This window comes from Leiobunum rupestre, chromosome 11, assembly GCF_980474605.1.
Source record: "Leiobunum rupestre chromosome 11, qqLeiRupe1.1.hap1, whole genome shotgun sequence".
NCBI lineage: Eukaryota > Metazoa > Arthropoda > Arachnida > Opiliones > Sclerosomatidae > Leiobunum > Leiobunum rupestre.
The window spans coordinates 50,794,314-50,817,571 of NC_143394.1; the positions used below are offsets into that span (position 1 = coordinate 50,794,314).

General features: G+C 34.8%; 6 protein-coding genes across 15 annotated transcripts; 4 read left to right on the forward strand and 2 right to left on the reverse strand.

Moving 5' to 3' along the window:
- Positions 1-1,624: 1,624 nt before the first annotated feature.
- Positions 1,625-10,636, forward strand: LOC149923227 (methyltransferase-like protein 25B). Of its 4 annotated transcripts, none has more exons than XM_090162746.1 (13): positions 1,625-1,875; positions 1,954-2,262; positions 8,300-8,439; positions 8,572-8,681; positions 8,747-8,895; positions 8,956-9,095; positions 9,305-9,469; positions 9,525-9,641; positions 9,708-9,864; positions 9,929-10,039; positions 10,103-10,232; positions 10,300-10,487; positions 10,549-10,636. In XM_090162746.1, the coding sequence occupies exons 3-13, from the start codon at positions 8,332-8,334 to the stop codon at positions 10,623-10,625; spliced, it is 1,452 nt and encodes a 483-aa protein (XP_090018872.1). In that variant the 5' UTR covers positions 1,625-1,875; positions 1,954-2,262; positions 8,300-8,331; the 3' UTR covers positions 10,626-10,636. The 4 variants fall into 4 exon arrangements, with proteins under 4 accessions (XP_090018872.1, XP_090018873.1, XP_090018871.1 ...); XM_090162747.1 differs by having other exon boundaries at positions 1,959-2,262; XM_090162745.1 differs by having other exon boundaries at positions 1,625-2,262.
- On the forward strand, positions 2,272-3,860 carry LOC149923228 (gamma-glutamylaminecyclotransferase C-like). Its single transcript, XM_090162756.1, has 3 exons — positions 2,272-2,577; positions 3,117-3,350; positions 3,479-3,860. The coding sequence occupies exons 2-3, from the start codon at positions 3,165-3,167 to the stop codon at positions 3,758-3,760; spliced, it is 468 nt and encodes a 155-aa protein (XP_090018882.1). The 5' UTR covers positions 2,272-2,577; positions 3,117-3,164; the 3' UTR covers positions 3,761-3,860.
- On the forward strand, positions 3,668-5,068 carry LOC149923229 (isoamyl acetate-hydrolyzing esterase 1 homolog). The gene is made up of 7 exons (XM_090162755.1): positions 3,668-3,714; positions 3,889-3,963; positions 4,038-4,096; positions 4,165-4,381; positions 4,441-4,528; positions 4,592-4,704; positions 4,775-5,068. The coding sequence occupies exons 2-7, from the start codon at positions 3,898-3,900 to the stop codon at positions 4,928-4,930; spliced, it is 699 nt and encodes a 232-aa protein (XP_090018881.1). The 5' UTR covers positions 3,668-3,714; positions 3,889-3,897; the 3' UTR covers positions 4,931-5,068.
- On the reverse strand, positions 4,533-8,380 carry LOC149923230 (L-fucose kinase-like). Its single transcript, XM_090162742.1, has one exon. It carries the CDS (start codon positions 8,224-8,226, stop codon positions 4,981-4,983), a length of 3,246 nt encoding a protein of 1,081 aa, XP_090018868.1. The 5' UTR covers positions 8,227-8,380; the 3' UTR covers positions 4,533-4,980.
- Positions 10,637-10,753: 117 nt separating the features above from the next.
- On the forward strand, positions 10,754-15,522 carry cert (ceramide transfer protein). Of its 2 annotated transcripts, none has more exons than XM_090162744.1 (13): positions 10,754-10,864; positions 10,932-11,029; positions 11,677-11,831; positions 12,261-12,377; positions 12,946-13,183; positions 13,539-13,637; positions 13,724-13,875; positions 13,936-14,034; positions 14,114-14,449; positions 14,517-14,580; positions 14,650-14,852; positions 14,916-15,045; positions 15,111-15,522. In XM_090162744.1, exons 1-13 carry the CDS (start codon positions 10,836-10,838, stop codon positions 15,236-15,238), a joined length of 1,848 nt encoding a protein of 615 aa, XP_090018870.1. In that variant the 5' UTR covers positions 10,754-10,835; the 3' UTR covers positions 15,239-15,522. The 2 variants fall into 2 exon arrangements, with proteins under 2 accessions (XP_090018870.1, XP_090018869.1); XM_090162743.1 differs by having other exon boundaries at positions 10,755-10,864; positions 13,703-13,875.
- Positions 15,523-15,570: 48 nt separating this feature from the next.
- On the reverse strand, positions 15,571-17,730 carry sau (Golgi phosphoprotein 3 homolog sauron). 6 transcript variants are annotated; one of them, XM_090162752.1, is made up of 4 exons: positions 17,619-17,730; positions 17,244-17,451; positions 16,923-17,169; positions 15,571-16,857 (listed from the first exon to the last, which is right to left on the reverse strand). In XM_090162752.1, exons 2-4 carry the CDS (start codon positions 17,436-17,438, stop codon positions 16,433-16,435), a joined length of 867 nt encoding a protein of 288 aa, XP_090018878.1. In that variant the 5' UTR covers positions 17,439-17,451; positions 17,619-17,730; the 3' UTR covers positions 15,571-16,432. The 6 variants fall into 6 exon arrangements, with proteins under 6 accessions (XP_090018878.1, XP_090018876.1, XP_090018877.1 ...); XM_090162750.1 differs by having other exon boundaries at positions 17,244-17,466; positions 17,619-17,726; XM_090162751.1 differs by having other exon boundaries at positions 17,607-17,719.
- Between the last annotated feature and the right edge of the window lie 5,528 nt (positions 17,731-23,258).

Genomic DNA, 23,258 nt, shown 5'->3' on the forward strand with positions numbered 1-23,258 from the left:
GGGATCGGCGCCACTGTATCTGTGAAACAAACCGTTAGTGAAGAAATAGAGATAGTTGCATACTTATGAGTAATTATGTTACATATGATAATACTAAGGACCTCAGTCACATGACTGCTTCTCCCATACTGCCATTGACATTGATTTCTATTTTAAAAGTTGGGCCTATGTCAGGCCTAGGCTTAAATATTTTCAAAGCGAACATAAACGAAATCTTATTTATCTTCCTCACAATGGCATTTAAATATTCCTTATAATAAGTAAATATGAAAACCAAACTAAAAGTTCAAAAAATCTTAAATAAAAATCCAAAAACGTTGAGGTGGTTCATGTGAAAAAATTCCAGCAAAAACCTATAGGAATTCTGCGAGCTTGGATCATATGGATCATGGGCCAAATAATTTAATTATTTGGCCCATGGATGGATCCTGTAAGAATCGTCTGAGCTTCTACTATTTTTAACCGCCATGTTATGACCATAGAAATCTCATAGGTAACTAGAATGCTGCCGCCTACGGCCGAGCTTGACGCCAGTTCGCCTTGAACCTTCAGCCAATGAGAGGCCGTAGAGTGGTTCCGCCAAGGAGGATAATAATACTCCTTTGTTCCGTTACTATAGCGGGAGATAGGTGACGTCATTCTCTCCGGTGACATTAAATTCTTGGCAGAACCGCTCTTTGAGCTCTGATTGGCTGAGATCTGGCGTCGTCTGTCACGGCGTTTGGGCCATTTGCCAGTTACACGGCAGCATTCTAGTTACCTATGAGATTTCTATGGTTATGATGCTAGCTTGTCAACTCTATACCCGATTTTCCTGAGTCATGAGTTCGGAACTCAAGGAGCGGGTGCACGGGTGGGTTCTAGCAAGGTAATTTAGGATCCTTGGTTCTAGCCTATCGTTTTCCGTGTTTGGTGATATTTTTTTCTCTCTCCTTAGTCTTGAAGAGCTAGGGCTAGACATAGCCTTAACAGCTCTGAGAGTCCAAATTGGGAAGACGCGGGAAAATAGATATATACAAAAACCAAATAAACAGAAGTCAATTACACAAGGCTATAGGAGACTTGAGGGCACATTAAGTTTTAAGTTTTAAGCGAATTTTAAGTTTAGCTTCAAAAAGATGAATAGCCCTCAAGGAAACAATTTCCTCGGGAAGAGCATTCCAATGAGGCATAACTCTGCGAAAAAATGATGTTTTAAGGGTTTCCTTGTTGGAGGTCCTAAGAAAAAGGTTACGGGAGTGACCACGAGTGCCAGTATTACCATTCGCAAAAGTAAAATAAAGTTGGTTGGGGTCACATAAAATTTTAAAGAGCGATGCTAAGTCTAGATAAAGTCTACGATATTGAAGGGGACCCAATTAAGTTTAGCCAATCGTTCAGCACGAGATAATTTTCGAAGGGAATAGGGAACACGGGAGGCACAAGCTTGAACATTATCGATTAGTTGAACATCCTGAGACAGATAGGGGCTCCAAATTTGACTAGAAAATTCCAAGAGCTAGGGGTGGACGTAACAGTCAAAGAGGCGACTGAGCATAGCAGGGCTGATTCCCGAAAAATTAGCTTTAATGATGGCAAGGATGCCAGAAGCACGACCACAAACCTTAGTAATATGTGTGCGAAAAGATAGGATTTTGGAAACATGAACACCCAGGTCACGACACTCGTTAACTCTTTGAATATTACGGTTAAAGAGGTAATATGGGGATGGAATTCTCGTATCACATTTCTCTTGTTGGATATAGAGCACAACAGTAACTGATTTAGAGTAATTGGAAATGAGTCCATTGGTTTGAAACCAGAGTTCAAGAGTTCGAAGGCAGATTGAAGGGTGATGATGTCAGCGAAAGATTTTATCACACGAAACATTTTGAGGTCATCAGCGAAAAGTCTAAGGCTTCTGGCCGACGCCATTAATTTTGTGCTCATTTCAAAAATGCCTTTTCTAATTAGCTTAGAGAGGGGAGCGGTGCCCCCCTTGATGACGCCCCTGGAGTTACTCTGAGAATGACTTTGACCAGCCATTGTGTTAAAGCCATTCAACCTCCAAAATGACCTATCATGTAGCATGAAACCTCATTCATTGGAAAACACCAAAAGACAAAATCACATAAATCAAGTTACATGATTTTGAGCTGGTAACAAAATTCGCGATACGCGGTTAACCAGTAATTATCGGCACGTGCTTTCTATGTTTTTTTAATTGTTTAGAAAGTCGATTTCTATTGTATTTTATAAATTTCGAAGAAATACCAAGAATTGGTGAGAAATTTAATAGATTAAAATTATTTCGAGGCATATTTGACTACTTTTGTGTATGTAATAATGTGTTGACGTATAGGCATAGGGTTATAAGTCTTTTGCTTAAGTTCACAAGAAACTGGAATTTTGTGGTGGTCAGGGACGGGTTGAAATTATAAAATTTAAGCTATGGAAATCTATACACATGAAAATGCGACTGAATAATTATGATAGGATAAAGTACTGAAGCATAACGTTGCAAGTTTTAATTATGGTTATACTACTATCTCATAGAGTCCGTACTCCGATGTTGGCGCCGTAAATCGAGAAAGTGGGGTTAGTGTGTAATTCTCCTTTATATATTTTAGATATAATTAAACACCACATATTAGTCCCAAAACCTAACTTTCAAATTATAATATTATATACTTTGTCAGTTAGGTTTCACTTAGTGATATCTCAAAATTGTTAATTATTTGTTGTTGTTCAGTAACTACCCAAAATTTTACAAAATTTGGATATGATTGGTATAGAATTATATCACTTTTGGCCAAATTTACTACTGCCCAAAAGATTTTCTGACTGAAATTTTTTGGGTAGTACTCAATTTTAATACAACCCAAATACCGTAAAACTGCCAACTTAAATAGGCCCTATTGTTGTTAAGCATGGATTAAATAAGTAGCTTCGCTTATTTAATCCATGTTATAAGTACTGCTATAAAGCTTAAAGCGGTTTTTCATTCTTCCTTCGTTGATTTGATTTAGCAATCTTTGTCTATTTTCACTATTAGCAGCTTTTGTTTTCTTTGTTTCTCAAAAATTGACCTATATTGAAGGATTGTGTATATATATACAATGTATCAAATTTCGCAGACTCATTGCCTTCTAAGAGGTAATACTAAACAATCAATCACACTTGAAATGACTCATTTGGTGTTTGTTTATGGCACTCTGAAGAAGGGAGAGCCAAATCATTATGTTCTTGAAAAATATGATGCTGAAGCGTGCCAATTCATTGGTTCAGCTGTAACTGACCATAGGTTCCCACTTGTTATTGCCTCTCGGTACAATATTCCTTTTCTACTTGGTTTAAAGGATGTTGGTGAAGTATGTACAAAAACCAAATATTTTTGTACTTGTACCATATTTTCATTAAAGCTTTGCGAAAATATTGAAATTGTGGTAGCTTATGAGTTTATTCAGTAATATTGATGCATTCAATGTAAATCTTACAGAAAATATTGGGAGAAGTATACAATGTAAATGGTGACGTGTTGCTAGAATTGGATAAATTTGAAAATCATCCAGATTATTATACGCGAACGCAAGAATTTGTGACATTATCATCAAATAATGAACAAATACTCGTGTGGATATATATCTTGCACACTTTTAAGCCAGAATTGCTAAATTTGCCATATTTGTCCAATTATTCATCCGAGGGCTCACATGGTCTCAAATATGTAACAAGGTACAAACAAAAAGATGATGTTCCATACATTTTCGATGTTAAATGATAAAATTTTGAATTGTTTCACACACACAGTGAGGAAACAAGCTCCCAAGATGATATATGATTTTGTCGCTTGGTTATTAAAAACTAATAAATTTTGTTTATAAGTTTCCTATTTCTTTATTTTAAAAGATTTTCACTATGAGCCAAAATTCTTCTTTACTTGTTTGGCCCAAAGTGGTTTTTTTTGGTGATTCATTGACAGAGGTAAACACTTCTCAAAATCTGCACCAGAAAGTGAACTATGGTTATTGAATATAAATGATTTAAATACATTTCAGATTGCATTTAACACTGAATCAGGGTTTTGGGCTTCGGTAATTGCCAATAAATTGCAAAGGTAAAGGTCATCTCACCTAACCTTTGTTTTAATAGATCCGTAACTAACCTTGACATCTTGATTTTTAGAGTTTGTGATGTGGTTACACGGGGCTTTAGTGGTTATAATACAAAACAATGTTTGAAAATACTGCCAAAAATTTATGACTCATCAAATAGCAGTGATATAGCGGCATTTTTTATATTCCTTGGTGCTAATGATTGCTCCCTTCCTGCAAATTCTATTCAGCATATCCCCCTGCTAGAATACGCCAATAATTTAAAGGAAATTGTCAAATATTTAATGGTAATTTTCTGTGAACAATTTGATTATCTCGCTTTTTAAAAAATATTTTAATTTCTAAGGCTATGGGTATTGACAAAGAAAAAATTGTCTTGATGACATGCCCACCCTATTTTCACGATGTTTATTCCAAAATTAAACCCGAATCTAGTAACAAAGCTTTTATTTTTTTTGCCAAATACATTACAGAATATTGATGTAATTATTCAATAGTTAATTTAAGATGCTCGGAAAAACAAGTTCTATATTCCGAGGCATGTTTAAAGGTTGGAAGTAATTTGGGTTTGCAAACTGTTGATCTTTTTCATTCATTTCAAAATCACAAAGTAAGAAATTCTATTACATTTGATAATAATTTTAGTTGAAGGTCAGTAATTATAAAAAAAATTTGGTTAGAATCCAAGAGAGCTATTTGTGGATGGGCTTCATTTTAACCAACAAGGAGCCAGTCATTTAGCAGAAATAATCTGGCCAGCTGTTCAAAATAAAACTGAAATGATCAATTTCAAATTTCCCTTGTGGAGAGATTTTGATTCTAGCGAATTCTCTTAATAACAATATCAATGAAATATGAAAATAAAAAATAAGGCACTTAAATTTTGTTATTTGATTAATTCTAGGCTATCATTAATTCTTACGGTAATACCACTCGTATCTATTTCTATGGAATGTACAGTTACTGTTTCTGAAAAATTAGACTTTTTGATTAATGCCTCTATGGTGGGTTTATCATTGGGTTTCTTTGTGACAATGCACATAAAACCACCTCCACCCGCACCCACCAAAAGTTGCCCGTATGTGTTGTTTTCTAAAATTTCCATAAGCTGTCTAATTAATAATGGGTCGCAGCCGGGGGCTAATGCTTTTTTTATTTCCCAATAGCAATTCATTTCTTGACCCACTTTCAGCAAATCACCCTCGCTTAATGCGCTCGCCATGGATTTGGAATGGACTAGAAGGTCTTGGAAGCACTTTACAATGTTTTCTTCTCGAGCATACCAGTTTCTTATGACATTTTGAAGCAAGTTTTTAGCCAATCGCACTTTTCCAGTGTACACTAGTAGTAGATGCTCATTTAATAGCTTGATATTACTTTCTGAAACAACAATTTTATCTACTAGAATTTCTAATGGCAATTTTGGTAGTGAAAAACCACGGTTTATTCCTCCCATAACTCCACCAACTTGGTCCTGCCAACCACCTCCTGTAGTCATTAACTGTTCTAAATAGAGAACAGCATGCAGTATAGATTTTTTGGTATAACTCTTTCCATTAACTGTCCATAAAGCGGCCATAACAGCGCTTGCTAAAATACTGCTTGTACCAAGACCTGACCCTTGGGGTAAATTTGACCAGATATGAAGTTCAACTCCACCCTTCAAATTGCCCCGAGATAGTTGCTCTTGGAGGGTATCCTCGCTGGTCAAAGACACAATATCTGCCACTATTACCGCCGCTTTCAATAAGGCTCCTGGCGCTGAGGGCTCGTTATAATCACATAGATCTTTAATATTTACTATATCAATAATTTCTGGAATATTGCTTTGGTAAGGGATCAGATGAAATACAAGTTTCAATTCATCTATCCTTCGGGCTTTTGCACCAATTGGCCTTTTACCATCTACCATCAGTGCCACATTTACCACACTCCCTCCTTGTTCGTAACAAATTGGTGGCGTATCTGTCCAACCACCTTGTAAATCGGCCCTAGCAGGGCATTCCACAGTAACCCAGTCATGGTTGCTAAGTATATTACTGGGTTTAGTCTCAATGAAGTCTTTGACTGACATAACAGCATTTTGAATTAGGACTTGCAAAGCTCTTTCATAGTGTCTAGCTGCTCTTACTATAGTATTGTTTCTTGTCATCCATTTTTCACGTTCATGCTTCAAAGCTTTCAACCCATTAATGATATCTCCTTGTTTCAAATATGAAAAAGAAGACTCCCAAGATTTATTATTACCTGGCCCACTTCTAATCTTTCCCAAGTTTCCTGCCATTAAACCTAATAAATCAGCTGTACTGGATAAGATGCGGCACAATTTATAATAATCCCCGATAACAGATAAAGCAGCTGCTTCTAATACTTCCAAAACTTCTCTCGCCCATCCTTCTGAAGTTGCTAATTTAAAGTAATTTAAAATAGCACTGTTGGAATTGTTATTAAAGATGTCTTGTATTACTGAAAAACAAATTCTTTTCCTTATTGTCATTTTCCACTTTTGTTCTGTTTCCAAATCCACTTGGTGTAATATTTCTCGTAAACTAAGTCGCTCATTTTTATTTTGGTTTGTTATTTCCATTTTGGTACTATTGATCAATTCCAAATATTTTTCCAAACTAACACTTGAAGGGAAAATTTTGCAGTTTTCTATGAGTTTCTCTTCAAAATCTACATCATTTTCGATCAAAACTTTCAGTTTGCTACATTCATTTAAGCTGGATATTAATTCTTGGGGCATATCATCAATTCCTAACAATATATACAGTTTGTCTTTGTATTCTTTTATATGGAAACCAATGACAACTGTGCCATTTGGAACACGAAATGATGCTGGATTATCGTTTTTGAAATCAATCCCACATAAATAACAGTCCTCTCCAATACTGATTTCTTCCGCTTCTAAGAAACAGTGAGAAATGGCTGAATTTTTTCCAATTGAAATTTTGGAATTCAAAGTATTTTTCATGTAGGAATTTGTAATACAGGTCTTCTTTTTTAGGTCACTAGGAATTTTTGGATAAGTGTATGACCACCGTTCCATTCCCTGGTTAAATTCTAATAAGTTTTTGACATGATGGCTGCTATTCAGCCTATCATCCCAGTAAATGTGCTTGCAATTTTCAATTTTTATGGCTTTCAATTGGAATTTATTCAAATAAGACCAAACGATGCTTCTTGCTTTGGTTATCGCACCCCTTTGGGTATTATTTAAATTCACCTCGTATAACTTCCCACAATGTCCTCCAATAAAGTCTTCCTCGGTTACCTCTAAAGCCATGGCTATCAATATGTCAAAAAATAAGGACACTTGAAGCGGTTCACCACCACCATCAATGCCCATATAAGTACAGCGGTTTAGAGGAGATAACGAGTTGAAAACTAACATACTTTCTATTATGTTTACAGGAAGATACACAATCCCGCAAACAATATTTACCTTATGGCTTTCATTTTGATATTTCTGAATTGTATCCTTGGTTCCGCAGTAAATTATATTTTCAACAAAATAATTTTCATTAGTGCAGACTGTTCCATGTCGGCTTGCGTATTCTATATCTGCATCAACTGTGAATATAGTTGGAAAGGCGACATCGAAATTAGTTACAGAGACTTGCTCGTGAAAATGAAATGACATGTCTGTACTGCAAACCCAAACTCCAGAATGTTTTTCATTGTTATCAGCCTTCTCACTCAAAGTGGTTGCAATATGAATTAGATGTTCTAAATTCTTTATAGGTTCCAACCCGTAATTTTGAGATTTAGAGCAGGTGGCGTTATCCACATTATTAGAATTAAGAGTTGTCAATGCTTTTAAATTGCCACTGTCAAAGATATTTTTTCTCCCACAATGTATAATTAAAATTTTAGAATTTAACAATACGTCGGTATTGAGAGTGGAAAACCCATTCAGGGCACTTAAATATTCGGTGAGTATGACCAAAGCATTTAAAGTGGCAGCGCCACTGCCTACATTTTCTGACGGATCTTGTACGCCCAATATTTCTGTTTCTTGCGATATGCAGCCTTTTATTTTTAAATCATTAGTTTCTTGTTCCAAAACATTTAAATCATGTTCATTTGTGCCAGTTAAAATTATAATAGTCCAATTATTGGCCATTTTCATTTAGAAGCAATATGATAATTTGAAATGTTAATACAAGCCAAGTCTTGATAGCAATTTTTTTTGGGATTTATAGATAAAACATTTTGCTGATACGTTGACTTGGAGATGTACACCTGTACTTCGTATGAGAACTATGAAGCAATACAGCTACATATAAAGAAAATTGATATGTTCCTTTCTATGTACTCCTGGCTCACTGATGCTTATGTGTTGGTACTGTTAAAATAGATTAATATATACATGTAAAAGTTTATAGAATATACAATATATAAGTTTTTAATCTATAATAAGATTATAAGCTTTTCTATTATATATTACCTCTAACATTAATATATTTATAAAAAGGATTTCTTCACTGAATCACATTGGGATAAAGTACCAAAATGTTGGAGATCTGTCTTAGAAGACATTAGTACAGATGAAATTTCTTTGTTTTTATCATTTGAAACGAATATGTAAGCTTACAAAATTTATTAATACTGCAGCATTGTGTATATAATTCCAGAAATATCATTTATAGAAGTCCTTCCACAATATCAAAATTTCCATTAAGTTTATTGGCATTTCGAAAAGTAACTCAGTTGCTATCATGCCCAAGACCTCCCATAGGATACAGGCATTTCTTAGATATTTTGAAAAATATAACCCACTTGCCTGAAACATTAAATGGTATAAAACCACCAATACTTTTTTTTTACTGGAAACTAAAATAATATCATTGCTTCATAGATAATGATGATATTACAGAGGATTGGAAAGAAAGTAAAGAGGAATTTCACGCAAGTGGTGGACATCATACATGTATTGATGGTGTATTTAGAAAACATGTGAAACCGAAAAAGCAACATGAAATATATCGCCTATCAAAGGTGAATTAATAATCTTTTCCCAGGGCCGTGCTTAGGGACACAAGCTGGGTGGCCACCCAGGGCTGGTATAATTTTATCTTATGGATATAGATACCGGAGGGCCGCTGCACTCACAATTTGTCAGTTTCGCCCAGGGCCGCGAGACCTCTAAGCACTGTCCTGTCGATTGTCGTTATAAAAACCTCAAAATTACTTTTTAAAAATTTCAGGTAGTTCAGCAAGTATTAAAGTATACAAACTGTGATCATGTTGTCGATATTGGATCTGGTCAAGGGCACCTTTCTAGATTTCTGTCATTTTCCTGCGGTTATAAAGTTTTGACCATCGAAGCGGAAGGCTGTCACGTAACTGGAGCCAAAAGAATAGACCAAGAAGTATAGAAAAGTCATACTTCTAATTCTTTCCTCTCATTTGCCAATTTCTTATTAGGTTGCTAAAAATTTGATCAAACAATCAATAAAAACTGAAAATGATTATAGCTTGCAACCCCCTGATCATAAAATTCAATTTATATCACCCGAATCAGATAACACTGCTTTTCTTCAAGTAAATTGTATTATAATTATTACATAATGTTTTTAAACAAATTTTTCCACTATCACCATTACTTAGATTTTGCAGGAAACGTGGAAAAAGGTTGAAGATTTTTTGATATTGGGGCTCCATACATGCGGAAACTTATCAACTTCTATATTTAAATTATTCATTGAAACCAAAATGGCAAAATCATTAATATCTGTTGGCTGTTGTTATATGAAAACTGACAAAAGTATTGAAATTTTTTTGAGGTTTATAAATAAAAAGGGTCAACATTTATTTTAAGGAAATTTTAGGTGGTTTTCCTATAAGTGATTTTGTGAAGCATTTAAATATATCAAAGCTTAGCTACGAGGCGAAAGAAGTTTCATGCCACGCAATAGAAATTTTCAGAAAGAGGCTAATCAGTTAGTTACAGTGTCATTATTTTTGAAAAATAGGGTCGGTAATTAATATGGTTAATTTTCCAGGTCACCCTGAGCTGCTACGCGTGCACTGTTATAGAGCTACACTAGAAGACATCATTGTCAAAAGATATCCAAACATGAAAAGAATGGGTTTAAGAAGCATTAAACATGTTGAAAATCTGTCTTTCACTGAGTAGGCTAATTGATATATTATCCTATTCCTTAAACTTGATGTTCGTAGTTCAATTTGCACATTTTAGGTACGCTTCTAAAGCATTGTCTAAGCACAAAATCCTTATTCCCTCTGAAGATTTTGAATCTAAATTGATTGAATCTCGTCTTAAAGACTGGAAAAAGGTTGTTATATTTCACTCACTGAGGTTGTTACTGGCCCCACTCATAGAAACGTTAATTCTATTAGACAGAATGATATATTTATTTGAATTTGGTGAGTAGTTTTATCAGTTTACATATAAACACCCAAACTTAAACACATTTGAAATTTTAAGGTATATCTTCAAGTTTGATACCTGTATTTGATCCAAGTTTATCACCCCGAAATTTAGTACTAATTTCTGTAAAATGATACAATAAAAGAATATGTTAGTTAAATGCTATTTTTTTATTGTTTTTTATTAACCTTGAAATCGAGCTCGCCTATCTTGCACATCATCTATGCATGCACTCACCGCCATCCTTCTCCCCCTAAGTCCTAACCCCCTTTTCCTCGAATTTTGGTAATCACGCGCTTGCTAGTAATTCTCTTCTTTCCCCTGCTTTTTGAGACCCCTCACCAATGCAAAAGAAACGCTTATTTTGCGAATGGTATTTACAACAAGAAGAATTCTAATGCCATTATACGTATTATTTGGCGTTCATTTTATAATTTAAGTAAGAAAGAAATCTATTTAAAAATGACAGATGAAAATAACTTGTACCTTAGTGAGGATGAAGACGACTTAGAAAATTTAGTTCAAGCCGAGTCTCAGGGTAAGTTGATAAGCCTTTGCTAAATTGTAATGATAAGTTGAGGGCTGGGTTCTGCCGTTCTGGTGGCGAATTTCTATACGATAATTAATGTGTCAAGGTAGTTAGATAGTGTTAATTAGTGTTCTTAGAGCTTAAGTAGGATCACAGTGTCTATGAATGGTTATCTCTGAAAAACATTAGGTGGAAGAAGGGTTGGAGCTTCTGCTAGAAACACCTCATTTTCAGTAAATATAGTGATAAAATTTTATATTCGAAGTAAAAACTAATTTGATTGATTACGGTTGGTTGATTCAGATTGCAGGTAAATAGGATCTAAAAAACATAAACAGACCACCTTTTCAAAATCTTTTGTTAACACCACCTAACCTGACTAACTGAATTTTCACTAAGAGTAAGAAGTTTAGTTAATGGTCATTAGCCCTAGTTGAACATCATTTTGGCTTAAAATTTGATAAATGCAATTAGCAATTTTTAGACAACATGTCACGCACACAGTTAACGTTTGCCTAGTTTGTATTCAACCAAATAATGCCCGTAAACTTTAAACAAAATCCCATCCCATCTTAGATTAGATTCCAGGGTTAGAGATGAAAATTTTGGAATACCTGTAAAAATACTTGGTTTAATTATAATTTTTTTTTTCACAGCTCGGGGTATTTTGAGTAAATGGACAAATTATATCCATGGATGGCAGGATCGGTTTATAGTATTAAAGGATGGTTCACTTTCCTATTATAAGTCAGCCAACGACACTGCCTATGGTTGCCGAGGTGCTATCAGTATTATAAAAGCAACGATTAAGGTAAGCAGATAATTTCAGTTGCCATTTTTTTTCTTAGCAAAGTTTTTCAAAGTTTCTTTGGAGAGGGGTCTGTTAAGGTATTCCTCTTGTTTGCGCTATTTTTATTCTTAGTTCCAGAAATGACTTCTTATAAATTATTAATCTTCTGTTGACTTGAGTTAAGGTAATAGGTGTCTCTAGCGTAAGAGCTATGCGCTTAACTGTTATCTGGAGACTATTTTCTCATTTTATGTTCCTAAAGTTCAATGACAAGGAAAATCCCAAATTGGGTCATAGAAATTGAACACAATCATTGGGGAAGCTAACTTTAGTTTTCTTTTCTATACTCGTGTGAGGACTTTGTTTTATACTTTAGTCTGTTAGGTCTTTTAGTTAGTTTTGTTTTGTATTATTACTTCTTCATTGTTAATATGTATAATTTTTCTTTAGCCCCATGAATTTGATGAATGCCGATTTGACGTTAGTGTTAATGATTGCGTTTGGTACCTGAGATCTGAAAACCCTGAAGACCGGAATCGATGGGTTGAGGCCCTCGAAGCCTATAAGGTAATTAAAAAGTTAATTGTTAAGTTGCACATATAAGTTAAATGTTATTTTTAATAATCCAGCTCGTAATACCATCTTCTAATGTGGCTGATTAAATAGGGTTTAGAAAATAAAGTAAATTTTTTAACTAAGGTTTCAAACTATAACTGTAATCGCTTGGTCTAAAATAAACCAATTGGGGCCAATTTTTTCATGTGGTGAGGAGTGTAAAATGCTATTTATGTAGGTTGTTTCTTCATTCAAGTTTCCCCATCAGAGAGTATCCTGAACTGTTTTCAGTGTTACATTTATGTTCATTATTGTATCTTGAATATTAGATAATTTCAAAAACATGACTGTATTTTCTCTTGATTATTTAAGTTAAAGTAGTGGGTTTATGAAGTGAATGACCTAAACAATACTCATGATTTTATTTAAGATGGTGGGGGAAAGGGGGATGTTAGCTTAAAATATGTTTGCCTTTAGGGAAAAGTACAGAATAAGGATATTCTTGAACATGACCTAAATCTTCAAGTTTTTTATGTTTTGGCTTTTTATAGTATTTTGGTCTTTTTTCTGTATTTTATAGATGGACTCTGCCTATGGAAGTGAAAATAGTCTTCGCCGTCATGGCTCTGCTCTTTCTTTAGGCTCCACGAGTCTATCAGGCACCAGCGTTTCGTCTCTGAAAAAAGCCAGAGGACTACGTGAAAAATTGGCAGAAATGGAAACATTTAGGGATATTCTCTGTCAACAAGTGGAAACTTTGCAAGGATATTTTGATTCTTGTGCTGACTCGGTTTCTATCAAAAATGACAAGAACAGGGGTTTGTAGTGTATACCTTTTCTTCTTTAACCTTTTTTTAAAGAACATTAGGGGAGGGGGGGGGGGACTGACCTAGAAAGAAAGGTTTCCTATTACTAATATTTCTTGTAGGTCAGAAAAATGTCTTTAGATGAAAGTAAAATTTACTTTCCCTTAATTTTTATTCCTTTCGTAATATAATTGATTTAATGATGCTAAAGTACTCCTACATATTTGCAAAACAACTACCATTAACTTGGAAGAATCCTAGATAATTATAATTATGTATATTTGATTGTTCAGTATTTTATTTAAATCAATGTATGACAGGCTTTGACAGCTTTATAAGTGGTTTGTCTTATTTCCTTTATTTTTAGTTAATCACGGAGATTCAGATGATGATGAGGAAAGTGTAAATGAAAAAACTCTAACTTTTGAAAACCAATTAAATCACTCCCCTTCTTCCACTCACAGAAGTAAAACATTTTAAAAGGGCAATTAAGAAAATTGTGTTATTTGTTAATGTCAATGTTAATTTTAGGCCAAAATTTTATTAATAAAGAGTCAGTTATGGAGCATGCTAAAAACGCTATCGATTTCAAAGGAGAAGCTTTCACATTTAAAGCCACTACGGCTGGAATATTAGCGACATTGGGTCATTGTATAGAGTTAATGGGTCAACGGGAAGAAAGTTGGAAAAGACGCCTTGAAAAAGTAATGATAAAATTTGGTAAATATACTGAAAGCAGTAAGGATAAATTTATTATTTTGCAGGAAATAGACAAACGGAAAAAAATTGAAGACATGTACAAACAAGCTCTCAGTGAAACAAAACCACCACCACCGATAGTCTTAGGGGGTCCTGATTATGAAGTATTTAATTTACATGGTCTGTCATAGACAGAATGAATCTTTATAACGGGGATCGCAATATCATTTTTCATCTAATCAGGAAGGACCTCACTGCATGATAAACGAAGATGAGTTCTTTGATGCGGTAGATGCTGCTCTTGACAAGAGTGAACAACAAGAGGAGGAGTTACGATTATTGAAGTGCCGATCTAAGGAAGTTTGTCACCAAGCTGGTCCTTCCCCTCAAGCAAGGCAACATCAGTTGTGGCCAGAAATTGATAAAGTCACGTTAGAACAATATAGAAATGCCCGTATGGGAGTTGGGGAAGGAGGATGGCAGATATTTGCTGAAGAAGGGGAAATGAAAATGTACAAAAGAGAAGTTGAAGAAGGGGGAATGGTCGTTGACCCCCTCAAAGCTGTCCACACTGTTAAAGTATTTTATTTTCTGCCCCTTCCCCTGACTATTGAAATGAAAAATTATGAATAATTTTGTTTTATAGGGAATTACTGGTCACGAAATGTGTCATTATTTTTTTAGTCCAGAGTTTCGTTATGACTGGGAATGTAAGTATCGCGAGTTGGACCTTCTTCTAGCATGCCTGATAATGTATAATTTTGTTTCTCATTGGGTAGCGACTATGGAGTCTATGAAAGTTGTGGATGAAATTGACCCAAATTCCTTAGTGTTCCATCAAGTGCATAAAAGAGTTTGGCCAGCGACCCAAAGGGACGCTCTCTTTTGGTCGCATATCCGTAGAATGCCTAATGAAGATGATAAAGATGCTAATGATATATGGATAGTATGTAACAATTCAACTGATTACAACGAATGCCCAGTAAGTCTCTTGTCTTTTGACAAAAACCTATTATTTAATATTAATGCGATATTAAACATTTAGGTTGGTAAATGCGTTAGAGTTAAATTAACAGTTTGTTTAGTCTGTCAGACAATTGTTGACCCACCAAGTGACGAAAACAAAGAAATTACCAGAGACAATCTTACCTGCAAAATTATATATTGTTCAACCAGTAAGGACATAATATTGAATAATTGTAGGTTTGAATTGAGTTTTTAAGACAATGTTGTTTTTCAGTTAACCCTGGTGGTTGGGCTCCAGCCTCTGTTTTACGCGCTGTGTATAAAAGGGAATATCCAAAGTTCCTGAAACGTTTTACTCAGTACGTGAAGGATATGACTGAAAGCAAGGCGATCCTTTTCTGATATTTGTTTTCTAACAATTATCTTTCTTTGGTCCAAAAACAAATTCCTCCTGTGTATATTTTGACAAAAAAACAACCAAATGAAAATGCCACAAAATATTTATCTTAGCACTTATTTTTTAACAAATTATGTGTATCTATAAATGTTTATATAATGTCGATACTGCGAAAACTGTTAAAGTTTTAAAATGCAAAAACGTATTGTCCTGGGAATTTGTCACGTTTATGCAGAAACAAAATAAATGGTATAGTGGAAAACTTCTTCCTAATACGTTATAAAAGATAATGTTTTCTGTGTAAATAGTTAAAAATTTTATGAATGCTTTGTCACAATGTTTTTGCTAAAACAGTGTTTAACAATGAAAAAATTTATTACGCTGATAAATTTGCCTTTCATTATTTGATACAAATACAAACCCATATTCCTGAACAACTCCCTTATATTTAGAAGGAATGGAGGGTGAATATTGCAATGGTCATTTTTCAATATTCACCTTGATTTTTCGAAGAAAAACTCTATTTATGCAGAATATATAACATTTTTAATTACTTTTGCTTTTTCTAGTATAGACGTGGAAGAAGTCGCAACTGGCAGTCTTTTAAAGGAAACAATGTTTCTTTAAAAAGAATGTACTATATACAAAGATCGGAGAAACATTTTAAAAGATTACAGTTGAGACTAGAAACGAGTTATTAATCAAGCGTTAATTCAGTTGTAAGGAAAATCTACAAACTATTTGCAATACCCCATTACAAACACCCTTTAAAGTGGCACTATAGGTTGTTTTTATGTACAATTAGAAAAAAGGTGGGGATTACAAGGATGATTTCAACAAAATAATATAAGAGTGAAATTAATCAATAATAGCGTAACAAACATTTTGTACAAAACCTTGTTTGGTAATGACAAGTATGTTTCAAAAATGTGCAGTAATTCATCAGTAGGTTTTTAACTTAAAATCTATATTTAACTCCCAGCAACCATTTTTTATATATGTATAATTAATTTGACAATTTTAAGTTCTACTTGGAAGAAGTAGTTCTTCCAAATTGTCATGGAAAAAGTACCTTTTTCTTAGAAATTTTATTGTTACTAACATTGGCTAAGATTTTTTGGAACTAATGATATTTTTCCATTAATTTTCTAATTTAAAATTTCACATATATGACAGGAAAAAGAATTTCAGCTAAAGAGTTATTTTGCGAAGGAAGCGAAAACTCCCCACATGGCCTCATTTGCATTAGGTTTCATACTCTCTGCTTCCATTTCTAGTTCAAGAAGTTCGCGAACCCTTTTCATGGCAACTTCGTAGTCTTCATCAGAGAGAGGAGCAAAGGCATTTTCAAGAACATCAGAAGCGTGAGCTAAAACTATTAAGGACAATAACCGCTTGTCCATACGATGGGCGTCATTGACCCATTTGGAGAGGACAGCGTCTTGGACCTTTTTCACCAGCTTATTTTTGGCTGTCGCATCAACTAAAGGATGCGTAGTCATGTCAAAGAGAAGAAAGTTCTGTTTTTCAGTTGTACACACTCCTTTTTCAACCAAATTTTTAGCCAAACGTTCCCGTACATTCCTAAGTTGGTATCGTAATTTCATAGGATTCCAGGTTTCACCTAAGATTTTTAAGAACTATTAATTTTGTTTGTAAGAGCTGTTAAATCCATTTTGATCATCTCACCACTTAGATACTCAATCCAGCTTTGTAACGTTTCTGGTGGTGAAGTTTCTTTTACATGTTTAAGAGCTTCATCTAGTAACACATCACCGGTAGGAGCGTCATTTTTCAGGATTACTTTCCTCATGAGGAGGCTTCTTCGTCTCATTCCAGCTTTTTCTAGTTCCACTCTTCCACGTAAAGCTAATTCTACAAGAATGCAACCTCTTAAGCCTGAAGAAATGCAATCATTCCAAAAAGAAGTGTATCCCTATAAATTGAAAGCATGTCAAAATGTAGTTGTGTTTAGTAAATAGGACAATTTCTGAGTCTGACGGCTGATACCTCTTTATCCTTCAAGCCTAAAAGAAGGACCTCTTCCATTAGAGTAAGTCTAGTCTCTTTAGAATCGGCATCATCTTCATTGTCAGAGGGTTTAGAATCATCGGTGTCCCGGGCATTGCTGTCATACTGCTTTTCATTGTTTTGATTTGCTTGGGATACGTTTTTCCGCTGAACCAAACCTTCTGATCTGTTCATTTTCAGCTATGACCTAATAGGCAAAGGCCTAGAGATTTTTTTTTTAAAGTTTTTTCTTTTACGGTTAGGCTACTCTAATTTAAATTAAAAACATTTTAAAACCTTCTAAACTTATATTAATGGTGAGATTTCATCGCAAACAGACTAATAATCAGATTTATTAATAACCGTTTTCAGTACTGGTAAAATGGCGAGGATCCGTACTTTATCATCTCTTGTTATGAAACGTCACTGTGTCATCGAAGGGGGCAAGGCGACGAAAAATAATATTGGTTCAAAAAGACTAGTGATGAAAGTTCAAAATAAACTATCGACAACCATATGATTACTGTTAACCTTTGAAAATAATAATTTATTTATTAAAACAATCACTTGATTTTCTTGCAATCGCTCTTAAGCTCTCAAATCCTAGAAAGTTTTGTTTACCAATTACCAAAATCTATCATCTAAAGGCTGGCAACCCTGAGGTGTATCTTTCAAAGCGTCGTCTGCTTATACAAGTGGTCTGCTAATTTTGAATATTAGTGTGGGCCTGCTGGAATTTATTGGTCTAACAACCTCATATTAGCGTATGTCTCTAGTAACCTTGTAACAACCTTTGAGACATCCGAAGTCTAACCCACCGATTTTGTTCAAACTCGGGGGATTGGTGGACGTTCATGTAACTTGAAAAATCCTAAAGGGAGTTTTTTCAATGGGCAACCGTTTTGCCATGGCAACGAATTTTATTTTGACAACAAGATATGGAAATTTTCCCATTGAAAATAACTTGGGATTCTGACCGTTCCTAGGGTCCCCCATGTGAAAATATCAAAATTTTCAAAATGCCAAAAGTAGAAAAAAATGATACAAAAGTAACAAAAAAATCAAGATTATTAAAATTTGATCAATTTGAACAAAATGGGTGAAAATGAACCAAAATGGCTTAAATTGCAAAAATGTGAGAGAAAATTTAAAGTAGTACAAACATTGAAAAAAATATTTCGGAATTGTTTGAAATAAATTATTTTTTTAAAATTGAAAAAATAATATATTTTAATTTTTTTTATCAAAAACGATTATAATTGATTGAAATAGATTATTTGTGAAATATCGGAATAATTTATAGAAATTGCTGTATTTGAAAAATAAAATAATTTTGGTCAAGTTTGACCAAATTGATAAAAATAAATCATTTTTTTCAAAAAACACAATTTATCTGTATATTAATCTAATTTTACACAACTTATAAATTTCAATTAATTTTTTCAATTTTGAAAAAAAATTATTTTATTTCAAACTATTTTGAGTTTTTTTGTAAAATTTAGTCATTTTTTATTATTATTTTTTTTAATTTAAATATTTGTCTAATTTGATCTATTAATTCGAATTTTGATCATTCTTGACCAAATTGACCAAAATACTTCTTTTTTCAAATGAACCAATTTATCTATATATTATTCCAATATTTCAGAAATTATTTATTTCAATCAATTAATATCAATTACAATCGTTTTTGATCAAATTTGCTGCTTTTGATATAAAAAATTTATTTATTAATTTTTTCAATTTTGAAAACATTATTTATTTAAAACAATTTCGAAATATTTTTCGATGTTTGTACTTCTTTAAATTTTCTCTCACATTTTTCCGATTTTAGCCATTTTGGTTCATTTTCACCCATTTTGTTCAAATTGATCAAAAAATGATCAATTTTGACTTTTTTCGTCACTTTTTTATCTATTTTTTTGTATTTTTGTCATTTTTAAAATTTTGGAATTTGTTAAAAATTTTCACATGGGGGGCCCCTAGGAAAGGAATCGTTCAGAATCCCATGTTATTTTCAATGGGAAAATGTTCATTTTTTTGTTGTCAAAAACATTTTTCGTTGCCATTGCAAAACGGTTGCCAATTGAATAAATTCCCTTTAGGATTTTCCAAGTTACATAAAGGTCTATCAATCCCCTGAGTATGAACAAAATCGGTGGGTTACTCTTCATGATGTCTCCTTGTAAGTGTGGGCACAGCCGTGGTGTGGGTGTGGGCCAAGGTTCGTAAATATTTTGCACTGGATGTGGGCATAGATAATATAGTCTCGTACCATATATTCGAAACTACTATCACGGACCACTACACCAGATTAACAAATTTCTGACTTTCCTAAAGTTACACTACTCTCCCAATGGAATTCAAAAAAAGTTATTTTAGCTTGCCCAACTTGTCACTTTTTCAAGTCGTATTTTTTCAGTGAAAAAGATGTCCAATTGTTTTCGCGCCAACGCTATTTGTACGTTTTCGGTAAAGCTCTACAATTTTCTCATGGACAATTTTCTTATAGCACCTAGCGGTTAAAATTTAAATTTCCAAAAAAGTGAAAATATTTTTCGATTTAGATGAAATTTTGGTAGAAAGTGTCCCCCGGCACGTATAATGTACAGTACAAATTTCAACTTTCTAGAAAACATAGTTTTTGATAAAAATCACTTTTTCGAGCAAACAAAAACACCCTGTATATGCCAAATTCCGTAAAAATCCGAAATGGTCAGGTTAAATGAGTGTGTTAATTTCACGTGGAATTTCCCTCCTCAGAGGCGGATTAACCCTTTCGGCGCCTCTAGGCACAGAAAACTTTGTCACCCCTTGGCCTTGTCTAAAGGGTTGGTCAGCTAAGTAGGGGCGTATCGGTTTTTAACAAATTAATTATTAAATAAATAAACTAGGACGTTGCAAAAACCGAAAACGGAATTTTCAACAAATACTTGAGCGGAGCGAGATGCAAATCCGGTGGTTAATTAGGCTTAGATTAATTAAACTCAAGTAGAGAAAGGAAAGCGAGATAAATAATTTAGTTTTTAAAGATTACTCTTTATTTCAATTCGTTTGCATTAATGAGTGGAGAAACAGTTATAAGATGCGGGGAACGACTTGCCGGTGTGGAATCTGACGTCGACGTCGACGTGGCCCATTGTTTAAATGTTCTTTTACGTAAAATTTCAAAATAAATTTTTAAACGTGTTGTTTTTTTTAAATAAAAATATAAATTTCAAAACTCATTTAAACGTTTTGTTTTTTTCGGTCAATAAAAATATAAATTTAAAAATTCATTTAAACGTTTTATGTTTTTCGGTCAATAAAAATATAAATTTCAAAACTCATTTAAACGTTTTGTGTTTTTCGGTCATTGTCAGCTGTTGAGTCTTTTTAGTTTTACACGAGCCTAGTATAGGATAGAGTAAAACTCCCGTAGCCGCTACGGTCCCCGCTGCCGCCGTTTGCAAACACGCCGTTTTCTAACGCCAGTACGCCACAGTAGGATTATTACCGTCCGCAATAACGTCGTTCTCTTACGCCACGGTAGAATTCTCCTACGTTCGCGTTTTAAACCAGAGAGGGAAAGGCCGTAGAAAGCTAGCCATATTCTCCTATAGTTAAACCAGATTTTCGTCCCTAAAATTCACGCGCGTTCGACAACCAATAACCAAGCAAGTCGGGCAATCGGGATTCGGCGATCTTCTGGCGTTTCCGTCTCTGGCGTTTTGGCGTTTTCGTTCGCACACGGTTTCCGCAACAGCGCTTGCCTCTCGCTTCCATTCGGGTGGGGGAGGGTAAGATATGGCGACTCTCCCACCGAGCGCTCCTATCTATTGTTGGCGACTCTTCGGAGCCCAGCCATTCTGTGGAATTTGGGAACTATGCTATCACCTTCCCTGAGCCCCTAGGTGTGAAGGGAGGGGAGGGGGCGGCATGGGTTTTCGTAAGTGCATCACTAAACGTGGTGAAATCGCTTCTGTTGGTTTTTTAACCCTTTAGCCCAACCACTCTGGGTAATTTTTGAAATTTTCACCCCTATATTTCCCACAAACATATTTCGAGCGGTTCCCATATTACCCACAAAAATATTTTGAGCGGTTTTTCTCGACCGTTTATTTTATTTGTTCATATTTCCGTTACCGGTTATACTACTATTCGTGTGTTCGTAAAGCTTGGCTCGTGTGAAACTATTATTTGGGACTGCCGGGCCCACTTGTTTCCCCTCTCGTGGCTCCGTCAGACAGCAATTTTCTGGCGCCGGCTCTTCTGGAGTCGTTTTTCCCCCCAACACGACCGATTAACCACTCTTTCCCTTTCAACTCGTTTTCCGAAACCCCACTTTTTTTCCCCCCAATTCATCGCAGTGAGAGAATACCAATTTTTTTTAAAGCGCGGAACAATCACCCGTTTTTCCCTCTCGAGTCGTTTTCCGAAACGCCCCTTTTCGTTTCATCCAATAGCTTCTCTAGGACCGGACAGCCACTTTTTCTGCCAGTTTCCACAGTGTATTTGTTCATGTTTCCGTTACCGGTTATACTACTATTCGTGTGTTCGTAAAGCTTGGCTCGTGTGAAACTATTATTTGGGACTGCCGGGCCCACTTGTTTCCCCTCTCGTGGCTCCGTCAGACAGCAATTTTCTGGCGCCGGCTCTTCTGGAGTCGTGAATAGTGTGGTAAAGGTGGTGAAGTTATGATTTTTTTTATGGTGATACGTGTCATAGTCAGTGCCCCCGCCAGCAGTAGGCACAAGTAGGCACGTGCCTATGTTCAAAAATTTTAGGCCTATTTTAGGGGCCTCTAAAAGTTTAAAAAAATTGCCTCTGGGGCCTCCAAATGTTATTTTTAAATTTTATTTATTTTTAAAAATTGGTCATCTAGCCCCCTAAAAAAAGAACTCCCATACAATTCCAATTTCCAAGAGTCCTAAATGGACCTAACAAAACGTTCTCTTTTGAACCACCTATACTCGAAATCAATATTACTTGAATACACAACCAAAGGCAGCGAACTCTGTGGTTTCTGCTTTTGGTAGTGTACTCTGTTAACATTGATATAGAGTATATGACAAAAGACTGGCCCGGGACGGGGAAGTCCGTCGTGCAAGGAAAGCAGCAAAAAAAACCACCTGTTCGCCTCAGTGATAACTTAGCTCCAACCAACACAATAAACATAAGCTTAGTTTCTAGGAATTCTACAAAAGGGTGCTTAAAGTGAGAAACTGGATTTCTTTAATACGACTTAAACCGTTGTAACGCTGAAGTCGAAGCGTAAAGCATCGTACCAGTCACTACTTTGAATAGAGAGCGTCCTGGGGATTAGGGTGTTTTCTTTTTTACACTTTGTCCCTTTTGCGAAATCACGTGATATCAGTGACCACTGATCGTAGAGAAAGGACCTAGACCTTCGGTGGTCGGACTTGTCCCAGATAACGCGCGTTTCTTCATTTCGTTTTCTGCTCCTGAACAAACAGGTAGTTCTCAATTTCGATTCTCTCCCAGTCAAATTTTTTCAAAGTCTCTTCCGAGACTTACTTTGCCAAACAGCCTTTTTAAAGGCTATTTAGCTGTTTTAAGCTAATTTTTAAACAGCCTTTTTCAAGGCTAATTAGCTATTCTAGCTAAATTATTCAAAAAGCGTTTTTCAAGCCTAATTAGCTATTCTAGCTAAATTATTCAAAAAGCCTTTTTCAAGGCTAATTAGCTATTCTAGAAAAAATATTCAAACAGCTTTTTCATGGCTTTGATATAGCTGGTATTATTAAAAAGTCTGTTTGAAGACTACATAGCTTTAGCTAAGCTTTATTTTCTTAAACCGTTTTAAGGTTATTTCGCTATTAGTATATAATAGTAGCATTTTTAAATATGAGTACCAGAAAATTTTTATCTGGGTCCCAAAAACGAGAAAAACGGAAAAGGGAAGATAGTTTCGTTAGTAGTCAGAAAGGTGCAATGGCACGTTTTTTGAAATCGTCGGCGCAAAGCCATAACTATAGTTCTGAGAAAAACCTAGTCAAAGAATTGGGAAAGGGT

Coding starts and splice junctions, on each gene's coding strand:
- LOC149923228 (XM_090162756.1), top strand. CDS start 3,165: ATGACTCATTTGGTGTTTGTTTATGGCACTCTGAAGAAGGGAGAGCCA. Junction 3,351..3,478: donor GTTTAAAGGATGTTGGTGAA/GTATGTACAAAA, acceptor TAAATCTTACAG/AAAATATTGGGAGAAGTATA.
- LOC149923229 (XM_090162755.1), top strand. CDS start 3,898: ATGAGCCAAAATTCTTCTTTACTTGTTTGGCCCAAAGTGGTTTTTTTT. Junction 3,964..4,037: donor TTGGTGATTCATTGACAGAG/GTAAACACTTCT, acceptor AATACATTTCAG/ATTGCATTTAACACTGAATC. Junction 4,097..4,164: donor ATTGCCAATAAATTGCAAAG/GTAAAGGTCATC, acceptor CTTGATTTTTAG/AGTTTGTGATGTGGTTACAC.
- LOC149923230 (XM_090162742.1), bottom strand. CDS start 8,226: ATGAAAATGGCCAATAATTGGACTATTATAATTTTAACTGGCACAAAT.
- LOC149923227 (XM_090162745.1), top strand. CDS start 8,332: ATGTACACCTGTACTTCGTATGAGAACTATGAAGCAATACAGCTACAT. Junction 9,865..9,928: donor TTATATGAAAACTGACAAAA/GTATTGAAATTT, acceptor AGGAAATTTTAG/GTGGTTTTCCTATAAGTGAT. Junction 10,040..10,102: donor TTTCAGAAAGAGGCTAATCA/GTTAGTTACAGT, acceptor TTAATTTTCCAG/GTCACCCTGAGCTGCTACGC.
- cert (XM_090162743.1), top strand. CDS start 10,836: ATGCAAAAGAAACGCTTATTTTGCGAATG. Junction 12,378..12,945: donor AGGCCCTCGAAGCCTATAAG/GTAATTAAAAAG, acceptor TGTATTTTATAG/ATGGACTCTGCCTATGGAAG. Junction 14,853..14,915: donor CTGATTACAACGAATGCCCA/GTAAGTCTCTTG, acceptor TTAAACATTTAG/GTTGGTAAATGCGTTAGAGT.
- sau (XM_090162752.1), bottom strand. CDS start 17,438: ATGAACAGATCAGAAGGTTTGGTTCAGCGGAAAAACGTATCCCAAGCA. Junction 17,170..17,243: donor TAGGCTTGAAGGATAAAGAG/GTATCAGCCGTC, acceptor TTCAATTTATAG/GGATACACTTCTTTTTGGAA. Junction 16,858..16,922: donor CTGGATTGAGTATCTAAGTG/GTGAGATGATCA, acceptor TAAAAATCTTAG/GTGAAACCTGGAATCCTATG.